The sequence below is a fragment of the Neophocaena asiaeorientalis genome, unplaced genomic scaffold (assembly GCF_003031525.2).
Source record: "Neophocaena asiaeorientalis asiaeorientalis breed wild unplaced genomic scaffold, Neophocaena_asiaeorientalis_V1.1 scaffold119, whole genome shotgun sequence".
NCBI lineage: Eukaryota > Metazoa > Chordata > Mammalia > Artiodactyla > Phocoenidae > Neophocaena > Neophocaena asiaeorientalis.
The window spans coordinates 1,773,471-1,792,331 of record NW_020175821.1 but is presented as its reverse complement, the minus strand read 5'-3'; the positions used below and the strand labels follow the sequence as shown (position 1 = coordinate 1,792,331).

The 18,861-nt window shown below is 37.7% G+C and overlaps 1 protein-coding gene across 7 annotated transcripts in view; it reads left to right on the top strand.

Annotated features, from left to right (window-relative positions):
* GANC (glucosidase alpha, neutral C) overlaps positions 1–18,861 on the top strand; it is a 76,794-nt gene that overhangs the window by 21,311 nt on the left and 36,622 nt on the right. For 6 of the 7 annotated variants that reach the window (XR_003001432.1, XR_003001431.1, XM_024732559.1 and 3 more), the window contains 6 exons: positions 75–257; positions 6,756–6,804; positions 9,545–9,611; positions 11,039–11,135; positions 12,198–12,378; positions 12,604–12,757. Coding sequence is in view for 5 of the 7 variants with exons in the window: in XM_024732559.1 (XP_024588327.1) it covers positions 75–257; positions 6,756–6,804; positions 9,545–9,611; positions 11,039–11,135; positions 12,198–12,378; positions 12,604–12,757 (731 nt within the window). In the remaining 2 variants the exon portion in view is untranslated. The remainder of the gene's footprint in view (positions 1–74; positions 258–6,755; positions 6,805–9,544; positions 9,612–11,038; positions 11,136–12,197; positions 12,379–12,603; positions 12,758–18,861) is intronic. The other variant, XM_024732558.1, reaches the window with a different exon arrangement.

Below are 18,861 nucleotides of genomic sequence, written 5' to 3'. Positions count from 1 at the left end.
ATTTGAATTGAGAATTGCATTGAGCCATGTAAACCTATAGCAATTTATTTTTCTCTTCCTGCCTTGTTTTCCAGGCTGATTTCATGCTCAGGGGATACAGGCAGTCTCGTATTGGCAAATGGAAAAGGAGATCTGAAGTGTCACATCACAGCAAACCCATTCAAGATAGACTTGGTATCTGAAGAAGAGGTTGTGATGAGCATAAACTCCCTGGGCCAACTGTACTTTGAGCAGCTGCAGATTCCTCCCAAGCAAAGGTATTTTTGCACATTACTTAACACATAAAGAACTTAAGAAAACCTGATTGTGAATACCAGTTGCCTAAATAGATAATACATCACCATAGAAAACTGGTTTGCCTTATTTCCTGGGATATTGTTCTGAGAAATTTCATCTTTTCACCTGTGCAGGTGAATGCAGGCTTGATGACAAAAATTATTCTCAGACATTTGTGAAGATGACACTCTTAACACATCCTATATGTTTGACTGAGGACATTCTCTACCCTACACATCCTTCTGAAAAAGCATCCTGTTAACTTTTTTTTTTTAATAAATGTATTTATTTATTTTTGGCTGTATTGTGTCTTCGTTGCTGTGCGCGGGCTTTCTCTAGTTGCGGCGAGCAGGGGCTACTCTTCATTGCGGTGCACAGGCCTCTCACTGCAGTGGCTTCTCTTGTCGCAGAGCACAGGCTCTAGGCGAACGGGCTTCAGTAGTTGCAGCACGTGGGCTCAGCAGTTGTGGCTCGCAGGCTCTAGAGTGCAGGCTCAGCAGCTGTGGCGCACAGGCCTAGTTGCTCTGCGGCATGTGGGATCTTCCTGGACCAGGGATTGAACCCATGTCCCCTACATTGGCAGGCAGATTCTTAACCACTGTGCCACCAGGGAAGCCCGCACCCTGTTAACTTGATAGATGCTAATGTGAACTAACATGTCTTCAGAATTTCATTTTACCTCTTTAGAATAACATGAGTTACCTTAGACTTAAATAGTTGTCCAGGAATTTTCTGGAACCAACCATTTGATCAAAACTGTTTGTGTGTGGGTCGCATGAATTGGAAGACAGTAGTAGAAGGAGATTCTAGTTCCATTTTTACCAATATTGTCTTTAAATCCTCCAGCCTTTCTATTTTTACCCAAATAATGAACATCTTATATGAGCTGCAGAAAGCATTCAACATAGTGATTTTTTTCTGAGTTTCAACTATTTCTATTTTAAAATTTTAATATTAAAAAACCTTATTTGGGGACTTTCCTGGTGGTGTAGTGGTTAAGAATCCACCTGCCAATGCATGGGATGCGGGTTCGAGCCCTGGTTCAGGAAGATTCCACATGCCGTGGAGCAACTAAGCCCATGTGCCACAACTGCTGAGCCTGCGCTCTAGAGCCCTCAAGCCACAACTACTGAGCCTGCACACTACAACTACTGAAGCCCACACACCTAGAGCCCATGCTCTGCAACAAGAGAAGCCACCGCAATGAGAAGCCCACACACCACAACAAAGAGTAGCCCCTGCTCACCGCAACTAGAGAAAGCCCGCGCAGCAACGAATACCTGACGCAGCCAAAAATAAATAAATAAATTTATAAAATATAAACAACTTATTTTATCACAGAAATGTGTTCATTGAAGGAAAAATAGAAAATATTGAAAAGAAGAAAAATTAAAATACCCACAATCCTGCCACCTACTCTGTTAGTGCCTTATGAATATAATTCAATTACTTTTTTTGACTGAAAATACTAATAGCATAACAAATCCCTGTATTTGTTATTTATATTTAATTCATTATTTATTTATATTTAAAGCATTAATATTTAAAACATTTTTTCCTTTTACTAAACTCCCATTATTTTTGTTTTATTTTGTTTTAGAGATGATATCTAAGTTGGGCTTTTAAATTTTTATTTATTTATTTTTAATAAGCACATTGTACAAAGGTGTATATACACAGGGAGATCAGCTTTGTGACGACCTAGAGGGATGGGATAGGAAGGGTGGGAGGGAGGTTCAAGAGTGAGGGGATATGGGGATATATGTATACATATAGCTGATTCACTTTGTTGTACAGCAGAAACTAACACAACAGTGTAAAGCATTTATACTCCAATAAAGATGTGAAAAAAAAAAGGTGTATATAGTGAAAAGTCTCCCTCACCATTTGTGCTTGAGCTACCTCATTCCATCCTTGAAAGTAATCAGTGTTTCCAGTTTTCTATGTATCCTTCCAGAGATAATTTATGCCTATACAATAAGATTAATGTATTCTTTGTTTTTTCCTTTCCTGACACAAATGATATTATCTTTACACATTATTCTGTACCTTGCTTTCTTTCCCTTTACCAATGTGGTAGTTTCTAATTTCTTTAAAACAGCTACATAGTTTCTATTATATGGTTACACTGTGATTCATTTAGTTAATCCCTGCTAGTAGACTTTAAAGTTGTTTCTGATATTGTTTTACAACTACTTACTTCATGAATAACCTTGTATATGTGTCATTTTGCATGCATGCAAGTATATCCATAGACCAGAGTCACAGAAGTATAATTTCTGATCAAATGGTTTGTACATCTGTACTTTTGATAGATGTTTCCAAATTGCCTCCCATAGAGGTTGTGTACTAGTTTATATTTCCATTATTTGTATTTATCTTTGTGTTAGGAAAATTAGATTATCCACTTGGAAAAAAAATGTAAGGTCCTAACCTCAGAACATTAGCAAAAATGAATTCCAGATAAATAAAAATAAAGCACACAAGAAAATAAAAATAGGAAAAAATGTAGAATTTAAAAAATCTTATTAGTGTAAGAAAAACTGAAGAGCCATAGGAAAAAATGGTGATTGATTCGATTACTTAGAAATTTTAAACTTTAAACTTTATTATAACCGCAAAAACAAAATACAAACAAACAAAAAAACTTGAACAAAATGAAAAGGCAAGGACTTGTAATTTCCAGTCTGGCATGTGAGGAGCTCAGAAGTTGCCACAAACAAGAATGAAACGTCAATCAAAAAAAAAAAAAGAAAATTACTCAAAATACAATATAGACCTAAATGTAAAACCTAAAACTATAAAACTTCTAGACAACAATGAAGAAAATCTTGAAACCTTGGATCAGGCAAAGATGTCTTAGATATTACACCAAAAGCATGATCCACAAAAGAAAAAAATGGGTTAAATGGACATAACCAAAAGTAAAAATGCCTGCCCATTCAAAGACTATATGAAGAAGTAGGTTATTATTCTTCCTTTAATTTGCATTGACTATTAATTATTTTATTTTGCTTTATTTTATTTTATTTTACTGTAGTAAGAGCACTTAACATGAGATCTACCCTCTTCACAAAATTTTAAGTGTTCCATACAGTATTGTTAACTGTAGGCACAGTGCTGTACAGTAGGTCTCTAGAACTTATTCATCTTGCTTAACTGAAACTTTGTGCCCATTGATTAGTAACTCCCCATTTCCCCCTTCCCTTAGCCCCTGGCAGCCACCATTCCTCTTTGAGTCTATGAATTTGACTATTTCAGATACCTAATATAGGTGGGATCATGTAGTATTTATCTTTCTGTGACTGGCTTATTTCACTTAGAAGAATGTCCTCAAGGTTCATCCAGGCCTTAGACTTTGTTCATTTGAGTATGAGTTGCTTCAAACTGGAGGAAATGATCTGGAAATGCATTAAAATTTAGAATATGTATACGTTTGAACTAGCAGTACCAGTTTTGGGACTTTGTCCTGTTGTAATCAAACACACATGTATCTAAGATAAATGTATGAAGGAGTTTATTGTGGCATTGTCATAGTAAAATCTAGAAAAAACCTGAATAATTAACCATAATCAATTAAAATATTATTCAACAATACAATACAAAGGGATATTAATCCCTCTGTATAATGATTCAAATAAAGCTTTAGTATATTAAAAAAAGACTATATGAAGAGAATGAAAAGATAATTCATAGACTAAGAGAAAATATTTGCAAAGTATATATCTAATAAAGAAGTTGTATGTATTGATATAATATAGAAAGAACTCTCAAAATTTAAGAAAATAACCTAATAAACAAAAGATTTGAACAGATATTTCACCAAAGAAGATATACAAGTGACAAATAAGCACTTGAAAAATATGTTCAATGCCATTAGTCATTAGGGTATTGCAAATTAAAACAACAGTGATGTACTACCACACACCTATTAGAATGGCTAAAGTTTAACAGGCCGACCATATTGTTAATGTAAATTGACCAAATAAAATTATATCCTTCTTAGCAGGAGCTGATAAACTGACACTGGGCTTGGAAATGTAAAAAAAATTTTCTATAGACGGACTGAACTGAAACCAGGGAAGAGTGAGTTCACTAGATGGGGGTAACATGGCTATTTGGAGTGAAAGGTCAGTCCACAGCATCGTAATAACACTAATGTGTATATTCACAACAAAGTAATATCACTACATTTAATAGACAGCACCAAAAAGTTGACATAGTGGGGACAAAAGTTCCCTGATATAAATGGCTGCCTAGACTTATTGTCCTTGTGGATCCTTGGGAGGCATTCTTTGAGACCAAATTGAGACTGGTCCCTGGGCAGAATGTTGCTCTCTGCCTCTTGAACATTCATGCTGCAAGAAGAGGTAATGAGCCTTATTCTAAGTACAGATGTACCTTGTACTTGTGTAATGTCCTAAAGGAGAATCATAGTTTACGTGCAAACTTGCAATCTTCTGCTATGCAAAGTGTTTATTTTGCCTTTTTCAATATATTTGCTTGACTTAGGCACTTTGAACAAGGAAAAGAAAAATAAAACACTTCTGAACTCTGATCTTTCACTGCTTTTGTACATTCTGATTGTGAAGTTGAGGGTAAGGATGTTCAGAAACCCATGGGGAATTTATATGCCTTCAGAATATTGTGCATGCTCTAATATGATGACCTTTTAAAACACTTCGTTAAAACATGAATCAATATGTGTAATTGTATAGATACTCAGCTAATTTTGAATGCTGCTGATGGCATAACTATATATAAATATAAATTTTTATATCCAAAAATATATTCTTATGTGCTGCTTTTCCTACCTAGCAATGTTATTTCATATAATGAAGATTGTTTTCTTTTTTACTAACTCGTTTCAAAGAGAAAGAATTTTACTTATAAGCAAGCTGTTTTTCCCCCAAACATTCCAAAACAATTCTTTTTCTTCTTTGTTTTTTTCATCCAATAAATGATAGCATTATGATCTTTAAAAAAGAAAATAGCAGAGCAGTTTTTCAGTTATCTGAAACGCTGTCTCCTGGGCTGCAGTCCTCATTTTGCCCCCAATAAAACTTAACTCCCGACTCTCAAAAAAAAAAAGAAAATAGGAGTAGTTATATTAATTTCAGAAAGAGCCAACTTCAAAACAGGGAAAGTATGTGCCTGATAACAAAGCATCAAAATACTTGAGGCAAGAATGATAGTACTGCAAGTAGAAATAGATGAATCCACTATTATAATTAGAGAGCTTAACACCCTTCTATCAGGAATGGACAGATTCAGCAGGGAGAAGATCAATAAGGACATATTCTAATTCAAAAGCACCATCAATCAGCTGGCTATAATTGACATCTATAGTCTCCTTCATCCAACAACAGTAGAATACACATTCTTCTCAAGCTCACATGGAACATTCACCAAGACCATATTTTGCGTCATAAAACACACCTTAACAAATTTAAACAAATGGATATCATACAATGCCAGCTCTCAGACCACAATGCAATTAAACTAGAAATCAACAACAGAAAGCTGGAAAATTCCAAAATACTTGAAGATTAAACAACATGCTTCTTAATAACACAAAGAAGAAATCTAAAAAGAAAGAAAGGAAAAGATTTCAAACTAAATGAAAATTAAAATACAACATCAAAATTTGTGGGATGCAGCAAAAGCAGTGCTTAGAGGGAAATTTGTAGCATTGAATGCAACTATTAGGGGGGCAGATGCATTTGAAGAGAGGTACATAGGAACTCCAAAAGAACAAGTCATTTCTGTTGCTTATGCTCACTGGTAGGTTCATAATTGTTCACTTTAGTATTGTTCTTTAAACTCTGTGCATACATTATATACTCTTCTATATGCATTCTGCATTTTACACTAAAGAAAAAATTAATGTATAATGAGTATGAATAGACAATTCACAGAATTAGAAATACCGTTTAATGTATAAAAAGGTAGTCTGCATCATTAATGGTACAAGTTCAAATTGAAATGCATTATCTTTTCTAAAACTTTAGATTGGCAAAGAGTTAAAAAAAAATCCATGAAGTCTAGTATTGTTAAGAATGGAAGAAATATGCACTCAAATACAACTATAGGTGTTAGAATAAGTTGTCATCATCGTGCAAGACAGTGCATCACGTTGCTCCATTCTAGGGTAATACTGCGCGAGAGGAACTGTGTTCTACCTTGCTTATGTTTTGTTTAAATACTATGAACATGTATTACATTTATAATAAAAAAACTGATTAATGTATTTCTAAAAGAGTTAAGAAAATTCAAATCTCTCTACATTTTATAAGAAATCAAGCTGTTGGATTAATGTTCATCATAAATGTTTAATTTCATAAATTTATTTTTATAATGATGTTATTTTTAATAAGTTAAAGGATATAATTTATGGGGTCTCAATATTTGGAAATGGAAATCTTTATCATTGAACAAATTGTCAGTCTTGCCATGAGTGAAACAACTTTATATTACAGCAGAGCTACCAAGGAAAATGAGGAGGATACATCAGATGACACCACTCAGGTAATCTACATAGAGTAATTTATCTTCTTAAAATGTTTTTCACTATCATCATCATTATGTGCAGTATAACAGGTCTGTTCTTCCCTTATACAGGTGGGTAGTTGGTAAGTGCTTTACTACATATAAATGGGACCTCCTGTAGGCCAGGCACTGTTCAAGGAATTGGTGCTGTATCATCAGAGTAATCAGATTCCCTCATTATCTTGGAGCTTATATTCTTCTAAGTCACATTAACTTTTTTGGACTTTAAGAGCAAAGGAGAACTATGGAAAGGTCTTAAGCAGCAGAGATACATGGTCTGATTTCTGTTTCGGAAAGATTATTTTGGCTAAATTCTGGAGAATGGACATTCCAGAAATCTTCTCTTCATCCAAAGCCCCACACATCTTTAAAGGAACCCTGACAGTAGCTATGGCCACCAAGAATGGTGAAAAATATTTCCAGTGCAATAAGACAAATGCTTCTCCCTCTTGAGAACTGGCCCATACTGATGAATATGAGAGAGAATAATTTTTCCATTTTCAAATAGGGAAGAAAAAAACTAACACATTTGTGCCTTACACAGCTTTGTGACAATATGTTATATTAGCTTTTGGGAGACCTCTAATCAGATAGCTTAGATAGTGGTTTTGAGTCAAACACCCCCTTGCAGGACTCTGATGAAAACTGTGAACCATCTCTGTAGAAAAAAAAATTTTTTTCCTACTGTTTCAGGGAGTTCACAAACTTTAAAGCCTATCTAGACCTCAGGATAATAATCCCACATTAAGAATTCAGGTGTCGGGCTTCCCTGGTGGCGCAGTGGTTGAGAGTTCCAAAAAAAAAAAAAAAAAAAAAAAAAGAATTCAGGTGTCATTTAAAAAAAAACAGACTCACTTTACAGAAGCTTTAATTATGAAGAAACAGCCTAGAAATAGGGAAAGGGCTCACTTCATTATTATTATTATTTATCTATCTATTTGTTTATTTATTTTGGCTGTGCTGGGTCTTAGTTGTGGCACTCAGGATCTTCGTTGCAGCATGCGGGATCTTTTAACTGGAGCATGAGAGATCTTTTAGTTGTGGCATGCATGCGGGATGTAGTTCCCTGATGAGGGTTCGAACCCAGGCCCTCTGCATTGGGAGTGCGGAGTCTTACCCACTGGACCACCAGGGAAGTCCCTCACTTTTTAAAAAGAAATGTGCTTTTCACATACACACACAATTCTTTTAAAACTTTTTTCATTTTACCAGAGAAAAGGTGACTTTTGTAAAGCCTGAAAGTTCATGGCTCTAGGTCAAAAGATAGTGAACCTGAGCAGTGGTCATCCCAGTTGACTTCTCCATCCAGCACAGGAGCACAGCCAGTAGTTTGGCTAATTGAAGCAGGGGGGAAGGTGCCCATCTCAGCCAAAATCTTCGCTTAGGGTCTCTCAGAAGAGACCCAAGTTATTTGATTCTAAATGTTTTGCCTTACATATGTAAAAGACTGCATTTTGCAAAGTGCTTTCACATCATTTTGGCTCTTTTAAAGATATTCACGTCAAACAGTGTGGCAGTTCCTAAACAATTAAACATAGAATTACAATATGAGGGGCTCACCTGGTGGTGCAGTGGTTAGGAATCAGCCTGCCAATGCAGGGGACACGGGTTCGAGCCCTGGTCCAGGAAGATCCCACATGACGCAGAGCAACTAAGCCCGTGCGCCACAACTACTGAGCCTGCACTCTAGAGCTCGCGTGCCATGACTACTGAGCCCGTGAGCCACAACTACTGAGCTCGCCTGGTGCAACTGCTGAAGCCTGCGTGTGCCTAGAGCCCGTGCTCTGCAACAAGAGAAGCCACTGCAATGAGAAGCCCGCGCACCGCAACGAAGCGTAGCCCCTACTTGCCACAACCAGAGAAAACCCATGCCCAGCAACAAAGACCCAACGCAGCCAAAAATAAAAATAATTAATTAATTAATTAAAAATTAAAGAAAAAAAAGAATTACAATATGATCCAGTAATTCCATTTATGGATATATATCCAAAACTGAAAGTGGGACTCAAACCAGTATTTGCAGCCTATGTTCATAGCTGAATGATATTCACAGTAGCCAAAAGGTAGAAGCAATCCGGTAATCCAAGAGTCATTGACAGATGAATGCACACACAAAATGGAGTATATACATGCAATGGAATATTATTCAGCCTTAAAAAGGAAGGAAATTCTGATACATGCTACAAAATGGATGAATCTTGAAGACATTATACTAAGTGAAGTAAGCCAGTCTCAAAAGGACAAATACTTTATGATTCTACTTAGATATCTAGAGTAGACAAATTCATAAAGACAGGAAATAGAAAAGTAGTTGTCAAGAGCTGGGGGGAGGGGAGAATGGGGAATTATTGTTTAATGGGTGCAGAGGTTCAGTTTGGAAGGAGGTAAAACTTCTGGAAATGGATGGTGATGATGGTTGTACAACATGTGAATGTACTTAATGCCACTTAAAAATGGTTAAAATGGTAAATTTTAAGTTATGTACATTTTACCACAATAAAAAATATATTCATGTCTGCTATAGATCATAAGGATGATTAATGGCATTTATATAGAACATAGATCTAATTTGATTAATATACTGATATCATAAATTGGCCTTTTAAAAGATGAAATCACTTCCTCAGTCTAATATTTTAATCAAATAAATGTGCTATTGTGGTAACAACATTTGTTGCAATATATAACCTCAGTTTGCTCCCTTTTTTTGTGCCAACAGGAAAATCAAGAGGAACTGGGCCTGTGGGAGGAGAAATTCAGAAATTTTGTGGACGTCAAAGATAATGGTACAATTAAAACTGGTGTAGTGTTAAAACAGACCTTTCCAAAATGGCCAAAAGTCTCTATCTAAAAGTCCCTTGAGCTTTGGCACCTAAACACATGACTTCTGTAAGGTGAACAGAAATCTCATGTTTGGGTCCCCTATTCTTCAGTAATGCATTGCAATAGAGAAATAGCGAGTGTATGACTTGTGGGGAGTGTAGAAGTATAGGCCTCATGGAGCTTCTGGTCTCATGGAGGTCTGCATACTGCTTGCACTATGCAGTGAATCAGACAGCTGCAAATTCTACATTCTACTTTTATGAGAGTCAAGTGATAAGAAACCAAGTTCTAGAGCTCATTGGCTCCAACATTTCAATGCAGTGGTTCTCAGCCTTTTCCAGGCCTCCCCATCATTCATGTGAGCGTCATGTGACCATCTATGACATTTCTCACTAGGCTTAGTGATGGGGGGGAGGGTGTAGGTGGCTGGGAAGGAATTTGTCCCTTTAGGAGACACGGTTCAAATACTTGGGGCTTATTTAGTTGGAAAAAATACTCACTTTTCTCCTTATTTCTCCCTACCCTGGGGAATAACAGACCTTCCCTAACTCCTTGAGAATCTCTGTTCTAGCATCTATTTCTATAGCCTCATATAATGATCAGGACTGACATGTGCCCAAAAATTATAAGTAGAGGGGCCCTAAAGCTCCCCTTTCTGTAACATTATAATCCTTTTTACCTTACCTAAAGCACCCCCTTTCCATAAACTCCTCCAAATAAGGATCATTTGATGGCAAATACTTTTACCTGAGAGGGAATTTAAGTCAATGTTATCTCTCCTAGTTACTTTCGTTTTCCCCATATCTCTAAAATAATTGTTAGATAAAGGACTTGTCTTTGGCTAAAGGAAATTTATATATCTACAATCACAGGGAAGGGGGTATTTTGAAGAGCCAGGAAATGTCCTCCTGGTGCCCTTGACCTTATAGTTTCTGTATGCAGTAAGAATGAACAGTCAGGCAGAAGACACCCAGTCTTTCATCTAGTAAGTATTAAAAGTGCTCGCTATCATCTGCTTCCTAAAGCAAACAAGTATGCAATACATTTCTGGAAAATTTAGATTAGGGAAAAAATCTAAAACTTTGTAATCCTATTTTACAGATAGAAAGGAGATTTACTATAAATGAGGACACAGAGAACTTTAGCACACAGCTAAGGAAACATAACTAATAAGTGCCCAGAACTTTGCCATGTGCATTTTTGTATCCCCACAACACCTAAATATAACATCGTACAGAGAGTCAGCATACATGATTTACTGATTGATCAGGGCAAGCTCAGGTCTCTTGATCCCTAGTCTAGTCATCTTGCTGCTCTTATAGTTGCTGAATCTCCTTAATCGATTGTCCCACTGAAAAGCAAAACTCAGTCACTATCCTGGTCCCTGCAGGTCCTGCCTCCATTGGTTTGGATTTCTCCTTGCATGGGTTTGAGCATGTCTATGGGATCCCACAACATGCAGAATCACACCAACTTAAAAATACCAGGTAAAGTGAAAACAAGAATTCTTACAGGAGGCTCTGGTTTCTGGACTAGAAAAGTTTGAAAGGAAAATATGTGAGATGTCTGAGCCAGTGCTAATATGTATCTGGCCTTTCCCCTCTTGATATTGCTTGTAGATCATTAAGAATTTCCCTTTAATGATCGCCCAGAGCAGTGGTTTTCAATTTTTATATTTTGGCAAAAAGAAGACAATTATAAAAACTGTATTGCTGAACCTAAAAATATAGAGGAAGTAAAAATATGGAGCTGCTGTTGTTGAAGTAGCGGGGAGAGCTTCATAATATCACCTCCCTGGGTTTTGCTTTCACCTCCCAAGGCCTTACTGTGGAACCCTGGGAAATACACTGTGAAGATCACTGACCTAGAAAAAGGCTTTTACCAAAAAAGGACAGTGAGCCAGAGAATGGAAGAGTGTGGCATCTCATATCACCTTTGATTCCCTCGGGGAGATTATTTCAAACTAACACTATTGACAAACAAATGCCAGGGGTATCACTCTAAGAGGAAGCGGAACCAAAGAGAAACAGAGTCTGGTCAAAGTTGCCAGGTTCAGATGCTGTTTAGATAATAGGGAGACATAGTGACAAGTGAATCAGAAACTGTGTTGCTCTCACACCAACCTGAGCTCCCTGTTCCCCACCTCAATTCAGTTCCTAATCTTTCCCTACTCAGCACTGTGGAAACATGTTAGGATACTATCATTTTGCTTTCACGACAGAGAAATACAAAATTTGTCAATTTATTGTGTGCTTGCTATTATGCAGGATTCACAGGAAATGGTCCTCACCTCACAAGAGACATTTAGAAAAGCTATCTAAGATATGAGATCATACATGCCAATAGTAGCATGAGGGGATGCCAAAGGAATCAAAGGAGGAGGATCATATTCACCCACATTGGGTCAGGAAACCTTTAGGGAAGTGTTAGGAGTTGAGCTTTGAAAATGTATTGTACCCAAGGGGAAAATGCAGGGGAGAATGGAGCTATAATATTCATTAAGAATATATATGCAGTGGTAATTGGTAATCCTTCCTTGTGTGTTTCAGTGATGGAGATGCTTACCGTCTTTATAACCTAGATGTCTATGGATATAAAATACATGACAAAATGGGCATTTATGGTTCAGTGCCTTATCTCCTGGCCCACAAACTGGGCAGGACTCTAGGCATTTTTTGGCTAAATGCCTCAGAAACACTAGTGGAGATCAATACAGAACCTGCTGTAAAGGTGAGTAATGGATCATGGCTGCATGTCATACTCACAGAAGAAACAAAACCACTGAAGTGTAATTGTAGCTCTGGGCTTTTAATGGCAGTCCTCTGCCTCCAGAGTCCTCGCAGTATAATCAGTGGTTATTGGTATGTACTAAAGGATCAGACTATTACACACATATGGATGGGTGTTGTGGGTTAGAGGGAAATTTTTCAGACCTTCATTCCATTCCTTTTCCAGCATGCATTGACCCAGATGGGCCCAGTTGCTGCTAAAGAAAAGGGCAGATCTCAAACTGATGTGCACTGGATGTCAGAGAGTGGAATCATTGATGTTTTTTTGCTGACAGGACCTACACCTTCTGACGTCTTCAAGCAGTACTCATACCTTACAGGTACTTGCATGTGGAAGTGCCAGTTTCTTGTTCCATTATATTTCCTCTATCCCATGTAGAATCACTGTAAATTAATATTTGTTGTACACCATATAGTATTTATAAACAACTTACCCAAGCTTTTAAAGAAGCAAGCATTTCTCCTCCCACTCTCATCCCATTCAGCTTGGTTAAACATTCCACTGGGGCTGGAACTCTCCATTCTCTAATCCCTAATACTCACCATCTGCCTTCCTTAGAGCCTTTTAACCCCTGGGCTTTCTCTTCCTTTATCTCAGATGACCAGTATCCCAACCTGAACTTTTCTATGTTCTCTTCTCCATTAAAATACAGTGGCTTTAGCACTATAAAAGCATTTTATCTTTAAAAGATATGAGATTGGGGCTTCCCTGGTGGTGCGGTGGTTGAGAATCTGCCTGCCGATGCAGGGGACACGGGTTCGTGCCCTGGTCCGGGAAGATCCCACATGCCGCCAGGAGAGGCCACAACAGTGAGAGGCCCGCGTACCACAAAAAAAAAATAATAATAAAATAAAATAAAAGATATGAGATCATCTCAATTGATTGCAGAAAAAGCATTTGACAAAATCCAACACTATTTCATGATAAAAACATTCAGAAGACTAGGAATGAAAGGAAACTTCATCCACATGATAAAAGGCATTTATGAAAAATTCACAGCTAACATCATACTCAATGGTGAAAGACTGCAAGGTTTTCCCTAAGATCAGAAACAAGATGAGGCTTCCCTCTTTCACCACTGCAATTGAACATTGTAGTTAAAGTTCCAGCCAGAGAAATTAGTCAAGAAAAAGAAATAAAAGGCATCCAAATTGGAAAGGGAGATGTAAAATTATCTCTATTCGTAGATGATGTGATACTATATGATAGAAAATCCCAAAGAATACACACACGCACGCACACACACACACACACAATTAACCAAAGTTGCAGGATACATGGTCAACACACAAAATGAGCTGTGTTTCTATACACCAGCAATGAACAATCTAAAAAAGAAATTGAGAAAACAACTCCACTTACAACAACATCCAAAAGAATAAAATACCCAGGAATAAATTTAACCAAGGAGGTGAAAGACTTATATGCTGAAAACTACAAAAAATTCCTGAATTAAAGAAGGCCTAGATAAATGGGAAGAAATCCCATGTTTGTGTATTGAAAGATTTAATATTGTTAAGCAAGCAATACTATTGGATGCAATCTACTACAATCCCTGCCAAAATTCCAATGGCCTTTTTTTAAGAAATGGAAAAGCTGATCTTTAAAATCATACTGAATTTCAAAGGGCCCTGAATGGCCCAAAAGTCCTGAAAAAAAAATGTTGGAGGACTCATACTTCCCGATTTCAAAACTTACTACAAAGTTAAAGTAATCCAAACAGTGTGGTACTGACATAAGGATAGACATATAAGCCAATGGAATAGAATTGAGAGTCTAGAAATAAACCCATACATCTCTGGCCAATTGATTTTCAATAAATGTTCAAGACCATTCAATGGAGAAAGCATTGTCTCTTAACCACATGGCACTGAGACAACTGGATATCCACGTGCAAAAGAATGAAGTTGGACCCCTATCTCACACCATATACAAAAAATTAACTCAAAATTGATCAATGACATATATATAAGAGCTAAAGTCATAAAACTCTTAGAAGAAAACAGGGATAAATCTTCATGACCTTGGATTGGCAACAGATTCTTAGCTATGACACCAAAATCATGAGCAACAGAAAAAAAAATTAGACAAGTTGGACTTCTTTAAAACTAAAAACTGGGCTTCGCTGGTGGCTCAGTGGTTGAGAGTCCGCCTGCCGATGCAGGGGATGCGGGTTTGTGCCCCGGTCCGGGAAGATCCCACATGCCGCGGAGTGGCTGGGCCCGTGAGCCATGGCCGCTGAGCCTGCGCATCTGGAGCCTGCGCATCTGGAGCCTGTGCTCCGCAACGGGAGAGGCCACAACAGTGAGAGGCCTGCGTACCGCAAAAAAAAAAGAAAAAAAAAAAAACCTAAAAACTTTTGTGCATCAAAGGACATTATCACAAAAGTGAAAAGGCAACCTATAAAATGGGAGAAAGTATTTGCAAGTCATACATAAGATAAGGGTCTAGTATCCAGAATACATAAAGAACTCTTATAACTCGACAATAAAAAGGAACAATCTAACTCTAAGATGAGAAAAGGGCTTAAATAGACATTTCTCCAAAGAAGATGTACAAATGGATTAACAAGCACGTGAAAAGATGATCAACAGCACTAGGTATTAGGAAAATGTAAATTAAAACCACAATGAGATACTGCTTCCTACCCACTAGGATGACTAAATCAAAAAAAGAGGGGAAATAATAAGTGTTGGTGAGGATGTAGAGAAGTTGGAAACTCATACATTACTGGTGGGAACGTGAAATGGTTCAGCTGGTGTGGAAACAGTTTGGCAGTTCCTCAAAACGCTAAACATAGAACTACCATATGACCCAGCATGATGACTGATTTTGTGTCAACTTGCCTAAGTCATGGTGCCCAGATATTTGGTTAAACATTAGTCTAGATATCACTGTGAAGTTATTTTTTAGATGAGATTAACAGTTAAATCAGTAGACTATGAGTAAAGCAGGTTAGTCTCCGTAAGATGAGTGGGCTTCATACAATCAGCTGAAAACCTTAGAGAAAAGGACTGAGGTATGCTCTAAAGAAACAGGAATCTGTCTCCAGACTGTCTTCATACTCAAGCTACAACTTCAACTCTTCCCTGGATCTTCAGGCCTGCCTGCAGAATTCAGAGTTGCCAGTCCCCACAATCACATGAACCAGTTCCTTAAAATCAATCAATCATTTTCTCTCTCTGTATATGTACAGATACATACACACATCCTATTGATTCTGTTTCTCTGCAGAACCCTAACTAATATACCCAACAATTCCACTCCTAGATACATACTCAAAGGAACTGAACAAGGACTTGAACAGATACTTGTATGCCAGTGATCTCTACAGCATTATTCACCATAGCCAAAAGGTAGAAACAAGCCAAGTGCTCATCAAAAATGAATGGATAGGGCTTCCCTGGTGGCGCAGTGGTTGGGGTTCCGCCTGCCGATGCAGGGAATGCGGGTTCGTGCCCCAGTCCAGGAGGCTCTAACATGCTGCAAAGCGGCCGGGCCCGTGCGCCATGGCCACTGGGCCTGTGCATAAAGAATAGATAAACAGAATGTGGTATATACAGAAAATGGAATACTATTCAGCCATAACAAAGAATGAAGTTCTGATACATGCTACAACATGGATGAACCTTGAAAGCATTATGCAAAATGAAATCAGCTAGACACAAAAGAACAAATATAACATGATTCCACTTGTATGAAGTACCTATAGTAGGTAAATTCATGGAGACAAAAAGTTAAGATTAGCAGTTAGCAGGGGCTGAAGGTTGGGATGAGTAACAGAAAGTTATTGCTTTGTGGTTATAGAATTCCTGTTTGGAGTGATATAAAAATTTTGTAAACAGCTAGTGGTGATGCAGGTACTACACTGTGAATGTAACTAATGCCACTGAATTGTACACTTAAAAATGGTTAAAATGACAAATTTTATGTTACATATATTTTACCACAATTTTTTTTAATTGGTAATGTAATATGCTCCACTCCCCACAAAAAACCCACATTGAATTGTATGCCTTACATGGGTAAATTGTATGATATATGAGTTACATATCAATAAAACTGCTAAAAATCAAAGTAATGTAGCATCATTTCTGCTGCATTCCATTGTTAAAATTTCCTGAGTCTAGCCCATTTGCAAGGGAAGAATTTGATTCCAATTTTGATGAGAGGAACAACAGAGAATTTGTGGATATGGGAAGACACCCATATAGGAATAAGTACCATCAAAGCCCCCCTACAGCCCCTTTCAACATTGTTATTAGAGAGAATAGTCTGGTTTACAGGAAAGTGCTTCAAAAACAGTGGATCTGCCACCATGGTCAAAGAAATCTGATTTATAAATTTATAGATTATCTGTTAACTCCTAATGAGGATTTAGTTCAATAATATCCTCTTACCTCTTCCTCCCAACATTGTTATATCATAATTTTTGGTTAATCAACATTCAGTGTTTACATTTTTCCAATGCTCAGGGGTGTCAGATGCTTTATCCATTCTACTTTTTCCCCTGGAGACCTACCCCCAGATCTCTATCTGGACTGTTTTTCTCTAGGCTCCCTGCACAGCTGTCACCCTAGGACTTACTGTTTTCTGTTTTCTGTTTTCTGGTGGTGGATCTCTCCCTTCTTGGGGCCCATGTTTTTCTTTTTTGTGGTTTATTAACTTGGTGGGTTTTTTTGTTTTTGTTTTTGTTTTTTGCGGTACGTGGGCCTCTCACTGCTGTGGCCTCTCGCGTTGCGGAGCACAGGCTCCGGACGCGCAGGCCCAGAGGCCATGGCTCACGGGCCCAGCCGCTTCGCGGCATTTGTGATCCTCCTGGACCGAGGCACGAACCCATGTCCCCTTCATCGGCAGGTGAACTCTCAACCACTGCGCCACCAGGGAAGCCCTTAACTTGGTTTTTGTTCATTGTTCGAAGCATCTTCTGGTAGTTTCCTACGAAAGTGCATTAGAGGTCTACTTTTTGCATCTTTGCAGATATGAAAACATCTTCTTTTCCTACCTTCACCCTTGTTTGATAATTTGGTAACTGGATTGAAAATTATTTATCTCAGAATTTGAAGGCATTTCTCTATAATCTATCTTCTTGTTCCAAAATCACTCTGAACTCTGTTCCTTTGTATATGATCTATCTTTTCTCTCTGAAATATCTTCTCTTTATCTCTGATAGTCTGAAATTTCTAATATTCTGAAACTCTGAAATTTTACAACCAAATGCCTTGATATAGACCTTTTAAAATAATTGCATATTAGATGTAGACTCTTTCATTCTTGAGAATTGTATCCTTCAGTTCTGGAAAAGTTATTATTCCTTTGAAAATATCTTCACCTCCTTTTTCTCTTTCTACTCTACAAATTTTATAATCTTCTCTTTTTTGTCCAATCCTGAGCAATTTTCTCAATTTTATCTTCCAGGCCTTTCCATTTATGCTCATATTTCTAATTTCTGCAGACTCTTTCTTATCCTCTGATTGTTCCTTGTTTCTAATATCTTATACTTGTTTTATGCTACCCTAGTCTTATCTTATGGGTGCAACTTTTTTTCATCTCCCAGAGATACTAATGATAACATTCTGATATTTACTTTGATTCCTTGTATTGCCCCTATTTTCTCAGAGATCCTTTTGCTCTATTTCTTTATGTGAGTCCCTCTGTCTAATTTTGGAGGCTTTACTCATATGTTGAATGATCCTTGGCTATCCATGCATACTTAAGAATAAGGTTCTGCCCGGAAGCTCTGTGTACCTGGATGAGTTTTACACTCTCGTGTTGAGGTGGAGGGGGGAATCCTCCTGTCCGCTAGTGTTCTGGGAGCAGGGATGAACCCTTCTCATCGTCATCCCCCTCATAAGCACTCTGGTGAAAGCTTACTTGGTTTTGCTCAATAGTTACCACACCACCCCTGCCTGCTGCCTTCCAAATTTTGTTGAAATCACTCCTCTCCCATTCTCTTTGTTCTTGTGGCTTTATTCTTTTCTTTCTTTCTTTCTTTTCTTTATTCTGATTTTAGTGGGACTTTAAGAGGGGAAGGAGATAAATGCAAGTGGTTGACCAGATGTCCTCCATGTTATCAGTAAATGTTTTGATGATAATTTCCTGACAGTTCTTCCTGCCTTCAGTTTCTTTGCCTTCAAGTCTGCTCCCAACTAATTTTTCTAAACCATAGGTCTGCTGAGGTTACATCTTGCCAAACTTTTGATGACTTCCTGTACAAGATTTAGAGTCCTTAGCCTGAACTACAGGGTCCTTTACAAACTGACCCTCTCCAGTGTCATCTTCTGCTGGCCTCCTTCACAGTGTAACCACCCTGGAATATTTATTTTTCCCTAAGCTTATCATGTCCTTCTCTGCCTCCGTATCTTTTCTATTTCATGTGCCTCAATGATCTATTCATTCTCCCTGCCTGAGAATACTCTTACT